Source organism: Berghia stephanieae, chromosome 4 (genome assembly GCF_034508935.2).
Source record: "Berghia stephanieae isolate SIO BIC M18660-M18661 chromosome 4, UCSD_Bste_1.3, whole genome shotgun sequence".
Lineage (NCBI taxonomy): Eukaryota > Metazoa > Mollusca > Gastropoda > Nudibranchia > Aeolidiidae > Berghia > Berghia stephanieae.
In genome coordinates, this window is record NC_088363.1 from 46,715,684 (window position 1) to 46,725,683 (window position 10,000).

The 10,000-nt window shown below is 38.0% G+C and overlaps 1 protein-coding gene across 6 annotated transcripts in view; it reads left to right on the forward strand.

Annotated features, from left to right (window-relative positions):
* LOC144970696 (CD109 antigen-like) overlaps positions 1 to 10,000 on the forward strand; it is a 91,727-nt gene that overhangs the window by 50,885 nt on the left and 30,842 nt on the right. For 2 of the 6 annotated variants that reach the window (XM_078910597.1, XM_078910603.1), the window contains one exon: positions 6,492 to 6,675. The exons of 3 other annotated variants lie outside the window; for them this stretch is intronic. In XM_078910597.1, the coding sequence (XP_078766723.1) occupies positions 6,492 to 6,675 (184 nt within the window). Of the gene's footprint in view, positions 1 to 136; positions 318 to 6,491; positions 6,676 to 10,000 lie in introns of all 6 variants that reach the window. One more of the 6 variants, XM_078910598.1, reaches the window with a different exon arrangement.

Here is a 10,000-nt window from a genome sequence, read left to right on the forward strand (position 1 = left end):
TGTGGCCTCTTGTGGAATATGAACGAAACAAAGCGAAGCGTATTGATCATGGTAAATCCGTAGGCATGCGCTAAATAAATGTTAATATTTGTTCTTGTCCTAAAAATTGACGTTTCTATTATCCCCAACTTTTCAGTTCAACATAAGCTTACAAGTCATATAGCTGTGGATGCCGTTAGTACCTCTTTCAAGGGCACCGGAACAATAGGAAAACCTACAGCTGACAAAGTTATTGGAGCTACATTCAAGAAGGCGGAAAAAACCCGAAAGTATTTCCCGGAGAACTGGTTATGGAGGATTGTGATAATTCCACGCTTGTAAGAATCCTATTTTATGGATGGAACGGTAGAAAAATGGCGGGTTTTGGACGGGATATGACGGATTTGGTTTTAATTTTGGGGTTATTGGATCAAAGATGGCTTTTATTGGATGGAATATAGGGGGAACTGGTTGTAATAGGGTGGATATGGGATGCAATATGGCGGATGTTGGATGCAATATGGTGAATATCGGATGCCAAACGGCGGATGTTGTTTGCAATATTGCGGATATGTAATGCAATATGGCGGATATGTAATGCAATATGGCGGATGTGGACGCAACATGGGACATATCGTATGTCAAGCGGAAGATGTTGTATCTAATATTGTTTTGTATGCAATATGGCGGATGGTGGATGAAATGTGGTGATGTTGGATGCCAAGCGGCGGATTTTGTATGCAATATTGCGGATATGGGATGCAATATGGCGAATATCGGTTGTAAGATGGCGGATATTCAATGACACGCGGCTTATGTTGAAACTAACATGCGTATACACTATGGCATTAGCTTTTTGCTTTTGTTCTAAGATTAAATAAAAATATACATACGTGGACGTTTACGGCCTAATATGTGACTTAACGTCTCAAAGCTGTATTATGTTACAGTGAACTAGATTTTTGTAATGTAATTTATAGTCACAAATCTTATGGAACTTGGAGTTTATTTATATTGGTTAAGGTTAAGAATAACTACAATTCATTTCATTGCTAAAGTCCAACGTGCAGTATTTTGCAGGTCTGGCAACCCAAATCGTTATGGCCTCGTTGTTGTGAGAATGGAAATACTCTCAAACCGACGCAAAATATTATCCGTTACAACGCTGCCCTTTAATTGCATTTGGTTATCAGACCTACTAAATTGTGCACCTAACTAAAGACACGATGTGTGTATTTCTTAAAATATCAATTATAGATTCACTTTTGATCGTTCCATTCATCCGGACATTATAACGTTAAGAGGCGGTATAACACATTTGTAGCAAAAAACCCGAATCTGATATTATGTTGGAGATGACCAGAGTTTGACATTTGGAATAATCAGACGTACATTTTAGTTCTTTTGCTCTTCGGAAAATTATATTCTTATTCATCATCAAAAAAAAATATAAATAAAATAGCAAGCATAACGTGGAAAAATATATTTATTTTAATTGTTTACGAAGAAGTAACTTAAAACGTTCACATAATTTATCTTTGTGGGTTTAATTGAAGATTTTGCTCCATATCGAATATCTAACGCCAGATGTCCGCTAATTAGCGAATTTTGCTATTTTGGTTTTACCCCCACACCATTTAATAATCTGTATATTTCATCGTTTTTCCCTGTTGTAGGGAAATTTTTCTTCAATTTTTGAAATTTCTCAGGGCAAGCTATGATTTTAGGATTGTATAATATATTTATTAGACCTTCGAGGAGCAAAATGCTTATCATTTCTTCTCAATAAAAGAAGTCAACTTAGCCCAAGTCTAATTTTTAGTGTAAATTGAATTGTCAGCTTCTAGTTCAAGTAATTCTGGTACATAATAACGCTTTGACAGACTGAGTCACATAGAAAGGCCATAACGGTTGCCATTCGTTAGGCTAATTGCGCTTTTTTTTACTGTTCATTTATTTCATCGCTCACAACAGGCTTACAATGCTCAGATTAGGAACGGTGGATAGCATTGATTGTAGGAGTCCCTTTCCTGACCAGGCTGAGGTGTCGTAACAGTTAGGTCCTGGGTTCGATCCTAATCGCACAAAATTTATTATTCTCTGTTGTCTTCTGTTACTTATTTGCTCACTAAATGTCTTGTTGTTGGACCTACAATGGATCGATGTAACCCAATTCAGTTCTCTCTAATGGCCCAGTTATAAGTTAAATTAATTCATCCACAACCGGACGGATGTCTAAAACTCGTGCAACTACTCATGTAACTGTGAGTGTAAACGAAGAAAATATCACCGACAGTGACAATGTATCTGACATCACTTAAATTCTTCGTTTACACGCCCAGTTTTCATGAGATGTTGTCACTTTGCCTCCAGTTTCTGGATATCCGTCCGGCCGTGGGTGAATTAACTGTACATCGAAATGGGCCAATTCGATAATCAAATCGCTACTTCTAACTCATTTACGACTTTGGCTGGGTGGGGATCCTGACCTTCCATAGTGGGCAGGGAGGTACATGCTGTGTCTTCTATCCCCCCCCCCCCCCCCATACCCGTTTTCCAATTGTTTCCTGACATTGTCTTGGAATGAGATTACTTAGTTTTGTCCTGATCCTTGCCGGAGTTCCTTGGCTGGGAGGGAAACATTCGAATGTATAGTTATAGTTTTTGGAGATGATATTTTTTTCCTTGTAAATCATCTCTCTATTATGCATTGTATTATGTTTAATTTACATATTATATTATCTGATTAGTGTATTCCTCTTAGTTGGGACCTGTGCTTGTGTCTGGATGTGACTTTTAGGTGATCTCAAACTAAGTACTTTGACGGTGTGCTCTTGGAATCTACATCTGTTCCCTATTTGAACCAATTCCCCTTTGTCTTACCTTTTCTTTTGTGCTTTAATTGTAATTCTAGAACTTTTTACTCTCCCATTTTCTTCCTTTTTACTGGCGCTGATATGGCTTTCATGTGTTGCAAGCGCCGTAAAACCATTAAAAACAAAAACAAAAACAATAGACTTTGGATTGCACAAAACTATTGATTTAATTTGTGTTTAAGTAAATATTCACTGTTTCTGCCGGTCAGCTTAATCGTATCAACACACAAAACAGTGTGTAACCTTAAAGGTCAATTGATGGCATGCGTTTAAGTAACAGACTGACCAGCAGTCTGCCAGTCAGATCAATCGTGTCAATGCAGAACCATGTGCAACTTTATAGGTTTATTGATGTTATGCTTTTAAGTCTTATACGGACATGATACGTTGGATGCTCAAAAATTCATTTTTGAAATACTAATCTTTGACTGATATCGGGAATTATATTGACCTTGAGAGCCGAAAGACCAGACAAAATCAGCGAGATCTTCACTCGAGGAACAAAGAGGAGAGAATGTGTTATAATTGATACAAAACATGAAACCTTAGCTTTTTTCAGTTTAAGCAGCTATATTAAGTTTGCTCAAGATAACATATAAAGAGGACCTTATTTTGGTATTCATTTTGCTATGGATTCCCATTTTTATAACCAAACAGACCTCTTGGGCATTTCTAAAGTGTAATATTTACTAAATGTGCTCTTTACAATGGGTCCAAAGCCAACGGCGACATTTAGCATGTAGAGCGAACGTTTGTTAGGCAGAATTATAAAAAAAAATCAACACAGTCAACAATGTTTACGGCGCAAGAGTGTTAATAAACTTTGCGCCAACCTGAGCGGAACTCAAACCCTGGCACCTACTGGTTCGAATGAGAGTGTCGTACAACTAAACCATAAACTGCGTCGAGATCATCCCGGCATAATATTAGATAGAAGTGATGAGTCACAAATGATCACAACAGTAGAATTTTGAAGTGCATAGAACATAGAACTGAAAGCAACACATAAGATGGTGAAGGACATTACTTATGATACGCCGTCTCAAAACGGTATTTTGTCGGAACGATATTATTATTGAAAATTAAATTTAGAGATACAGTATAAAATAACTGTATCAACCATGGGTCTTATTGAGTGGAAAAAGTGTAATTTTATGAAGTTCATGAACCCAGCATTTCATAATTATAATTATTCTAATATTAAACTAGCTTTTTGGCATCTACCTCACCAAACCACGATACCGTTTTGATTGGTCACATTCATATATTCTTTTGACGAGGAGAAATATTATGTTTGTATTCAAATACTTCGCAAAAAAATATATTAAAAAGCTCATCGAAGAAGAAGACGTTCCAGACCTTTCCTCCATTTCCTCAACCCAAATTGTTGGATGCAGTTGGGGGAGTTACCAGTGAGTTGTCATACCTGATAAAATGAGATAGTCACGCTACAAATATCAAAGTCATAATTGTTTTCAAATCTTGTGCAAAAAAGACATGAGCCTTTATATAGCACAATATCCACTGAACTTGCTCACAGCGCTGTACAGAGGTCTATAGCCAACATCATTTAACATGTATGACGAGACATAACGCCTGTTAGGCGTTATTACAATTTTATCTCGAGATATACAACGCTGTTAACGGCCAGGTACTCATTTTACATTCGAATACAATGATGGACGTTGAGTAAAGAACTTTTCCAAGGATTCGACTATGCACTGCTGGCACAAAGCGTGACTTGAACCCTGGACCTTCCGATTCGAAGGCAGCAGCCTCTTATGGCTCTCACACTACTATGTTATGACGATCGACCCAATCAGCAAAGTCCGGTCCGCACTCGTGCACCGTCGCAAACCCGCCGGGTAGCATCGTCACAACACACCGTTCGACTAGATGCTCTGCCGTCTCAGGTTCTTGCCCACAGCGGGTACATGTTGGACAGTCAGAAAGACTCCATCGATGAATCGCATTGGCCGTGAGGCAGCTCCTCGACCGAAGCCGATTCGCCGTCACTCAGTGTCTCCTCGTATTGGTATCAAAGCCTGGCAACTTCTCACCAAGCTTAGAGGAGGTAACGTCCCCGCCCCCACGAGGGATTGAATTCGTCCAAACCGACTTCCATCTCGTATGTGCAGGTCTAGACGTAGTCAGGGATTCTGCGTACAAGGGTTGCCGGGACTTATTTCGGCTCGAAACGGGGGTGCCGTCCATTTTGCGCATCAAAGGGGTATCCCCATTCCCTCTCTCTTTGATCTTACTCAGCCAGTTTCCCGTAATCGTCTCCCTCCGGACATCGGGGGGCTGGATCGCTGCCATTATCGGGCCCCATTCTCTAGGAGTTGTTGCTAGCGTTCCTGACACTATGTGCATCGACTTGCGAAGTTTTACATCCACCTTCTCATCTATCCCTGCTGCTTTGCCGTTCTTCACATCGTTAATGGCTGCACCCACTTCTCGGGGACTGAGCGGGGCCGTCCAGTCCGACTCTTCCGCAGGTAACGAGTCCAAAATCGTACGGTACGCCTTGCGGACACCGCGCTCAAAAGCCTGATTAGGGACCCGTTTGCTACGGTTCTTAATGTTCTTGGCAATTGTGTCTGCCTCACACTCCGGTGCAGCCTTCGTGTAATTCCGGGTCCAATTTCTTTATCAGACGCCAGGCGTGGCGGCTGGAGTGTGTAAAGTAGAGACTTTCCACGGTCTCCTGCCACCGTTGCTTCATTCCCTCTGCGAACGCCATGCCACTAGACCTCATAACCAATAGAAAATATTGTATTTTCAAATGATTCGCAGACGGTTCATCGAAGACTAAGCCGTGACTCGACCCTCTCTCACCCGACCCACACACATAGTTGGGTACAGTTGGGAATTGGATTAACCAGTGTGTTGTCATACCTTGTAAATTGAGATATTCACGTCTACAAACGTAAGATTGTCGTAAGGATGAATTCCCGTGTCTTATCGTGAATAATTGTTGGCTTGTGTGTATTGCCATGACTCTCTGCCATTGTTTATCCTGACTGGATATGCAGAAAACTGATAATTTTAAAAAAATTATTGAAGGAGAGTTTTGAGCCAGAAACGTTCCGTGTGTATTTTATTCGTTTTTAAGATTGTATTAAACCAGTTTTTGTTCAATACTATTTAATTAAGCCTACCTGTCGCAACGCATTTTAAATCTTACTAACGCCATTCGTCCATACTCTCACTGTCATTCGCTGTCAGTCTTCTCTCCCCCCCCCCCTCTCTCTCTCTCTCTCTCTCTCTCTCTCTCTCTCTCTCTCTCTCTCTCTCATCTACAGACCCTTGCTTCAGTGTTAAGAACAGCAAACGGTTTTAGAGTATTCGTAATTGCTATGGTGAAAAACAAAGACATTCTTACTTCAAATATTCTCCAACGTCTCAGGTTTATTATTTTAATGAACCAGATGTCATATATATATATATATATATATATATATATATATATATATAAATATATATATATATATATACATATACGTGGCCCACCGCCACGGCATTTATCGGGGTGGTTTAGATACTAGAAAATATATCCCTGGCCAAGAATATGAAACTTAAATTACTTTGATATGGTTGTCAGTTAGGCAGTAATTGGTGTCGATATTATTTCAGATCATGATTCCGTTGGCACGGTGGATCTAAGCGACGGTTTTGGTGGAGCAGTGCCTGAGGCAAGTCTCGTATCCGGTTCTAGTAGTATAAACAAAAATACTGCAGTTCGTTTTAAGAAAGCGAAAAGTACACGGAAGTATTTCCCCGAGAACTGGCTGTGGAGAATTGTGACAATTCCACGCGTGTAAGAATGACCAAACTTGGGGTGAAATGATCTAAGCAAACAAATAAACAATGTGTGTAACATGCTAATTAATATGTCATGGTTTTGTACGAAGTTGTCTCATAACAATGAAAAGAAAAATGAATTTTTATTCGTCCACAAGATAAAATTATCTTAAGGATCTAAGCCAAATAAAGACTTGAATGACCAGGGGTCAGCTGCAGTGCAGCGACACAAAGACAGTCGATGAGTATGTAATTTTGCATCTTGGGTAGATCGCTATAATGATATCACGTAGGCATTGAAGGCTCCCACTAATTAAGCATGAGACTCTATTGACTATTTTAACTGAAATTGAGTACTGTGAATTATATCGAATTGAACTGTTCCTTTTTTTGGAAATTGGGAGGGGGAGGGGGTTGTTGAGAGGAGGGGTGGTACTATGGCTTGAAGAATGAAAATCAGGTTGACTATTTTGAGACAACCCAAGTACAAACCTTGCAGACTTGTCCCGATGACAAATTGACTTGCAAGTGCTTTAGATTTTTTTTTACATGAAACACCCGCTGCTTTCTGTGATGGATGCTGAGTTTTTTTTAATAATGAAAAAAAACTCCGGATTTACTGTGACTCGCTTTTCTTGGTCTTAATACAGAGGTCAATGGGTATATTCTCGCTCAACACGTTGTCATACTTCAACGAACATCGTTTTGGTATCTGGGTGTTCTAAAAGTTTTGGTGGATTGTGTTTACAGATTTCGAATAACACTAGATTAATTGAATGTCTTTTGAAGTGAAAACTGACCAGCAGGTTGACAGTGACTATTCAATATTATGGAACTGCCAAACAGTGACAAAATAGCATTTTTTTAAATGATAGAAATAGAAAAAGTGAAATATCAATAGATTTCTAAGCACTTGTCAAAAAGATTTAAACTTTAGACTATAAAAATGTTCCAAAGAAATCATGGGTTTAATTCTATTTGAAAAGTTGGGGATCATTTTAGTCTATCGATGTATGATGTAAACATTTTTTAGCCAATTGTTTTCAATGGTTTATCTTTTTGTCAATGTAAGGCAGTGACTAGCCGACTAAGTCATTATCACCTTTAGTAAAACAATCATGCGCCGTAAGAGATCACGTGTTCGTGAATTGAATGAATCCTAACGTAACACATGGTCTTAACGGCGCTTTTATTCTTTTAGCTAAAGGTCTATCGTGTCAATGTTTTGTCAAACCTAATCTTTGAAATGACAACGGTGGACGGATACGCTTTCTAACCATGTTGGTACATACATATATATCAATGTGTGTATATGTGCGTGTGTGTGTGTGTGTGTGTGTTGGACAGTGGCCAGTTCCGTATCCTTTATTTATTCATAGCCCGACACTTTCATAAAATTATGTCACAATACAAGGAGACACTCATCAATATAAAGTTAACAGTCAGATGCCATTTGTAGTACTCAAAGAAACAGACGATGCCATTTGTTTAACTATTGAGCAAAGCTCACTACTCACTTTATTAAGGTGGCCATTGCCTTGTATTGAGACGTATTTTTGCCAAGTGTAAGGCTATGAGTTTTTGAACCAACGCACAGACTCCTCCATTAATCAATTATCTCTGTTTCAGCTCAGATAATTTTAAGTATTTCTGATCGTCGTCAGGAACATTCATTGTCTTAGCACGCGTTGTTTTATTTTCTAGATGTAAACAAAGACATCTTTTTTATTTGATTTTTGGTCACTTTACTTCAGGCTGCTAGCTATTTTTTTTTTAATTGGGCAAAGCGGATACTTTCAAGATCATGTCATGTCTCACTTTGTTAAGTCTATGGCAAGTTAGTCTTGACCGAAGGGCTAGAGCTCATGTGGTCGCTGGTTCGGATAAGTAAGTAAATGGCAAGTTAGTCATTGTAGTCAAATATAATTGCCTCTCTTTAACCTGGTGCCATGTTTAGGATATCAAAAAGAAAATGAATTAAAAGATCTGAAACTTGAGTAAACAGCTTTGAGTACGTTGCTAACTATGAATACAAAATTTGAGTATGCTGTGAAATTATTTTAGAAGACATATTACGTTTGAATAAACAATAACTTTGAAAATTTGTATTTTGAGAAACTACATTCCTACTTCTCATCTGAAGTGTAAAATTTAATCTTCAGTTACTGAGTCACGCCTACCAATGATAATAGATTATGGCTGCAGGCTACATTACATATAGGGTGCGAGGTAACAAAACTGGAATGAAGTCTGACACTGCTTGAATTGGAAGAGGAAATCAAAAACATTTTAAAAGTTGATAAAAAATCTACCATTGGTTAAGAAACTGCCAGACATGCCAAAGTCGTATAAAATTATGATATCCGAAGGTTCCAAACTTGCGTCTTGTTCTTAGCAGTGTAGTTTTACTAGTGTAGAAAGTTAGCCCATCTTGTTTAAGACCAAATGACCTAATGGGAAAGATTCTGGAATATCATTTTTTCCAACAATGTTGCATAATTTTCAATACGACGCAGAATCATAATCGATTTATTTTTAAAGATTAAATGGTCTCCAATGAATCTTGACTTGAATAAAATGGACTACAGCATAATATGGACAATAATACAAACATGTATAAGAGTCATACGACGTTTTACACAGAAGCAGAACTAAAAGCGTCAATTCAAATTGCATAGGCTCGAATCTTTATCTAAGACATTAGAAAATAAATTGGACAGGGGAATAAAAGGCTACGCACAGTCATAGAGCAAAATGGGGGATCGAAAGATCACGTTAAATTTGAGAATTACGTCAAAATATTCGATATGGTAAATTTGAGGTGTATCAATTAAAACAATCGTCAAATTAATATTTCTAAATATATTTTCCTTAAAATTTAGACTAGAAAATTTAGATGTACATCAAGTTCAATAAAAGTTTTTGATTGTGGAAAACTTTCAGACTTGCATCTGTTATGGTCTTGCGGTTACATGCTTATAAACGTTTCCAGTTTTTTTTTTCTCGCACCTCATATATATATATATATATATATATATATATATATATATATATATATATATATATATAATTTTTCTTTTTTTTTGAACACCCAAAGCAATAGACACAAAGTGACCGTGGCCACTTAAATATTACAACAAGACAACTAGTGTTCAGATGTTTATTATTTCAGATTATTACAATGACGGAATGTACTATGATGGCAGTTATTATAGTATGGATGCTAACAACGATGCCAGTTATTATAATGATATGGCAATTGAATCAACGGTATTCAATGACGATTCCCCAGCTTTCTCTATGAAAAGAGCATGGATGGGAGGAGCGGGAGGATTCGAAAG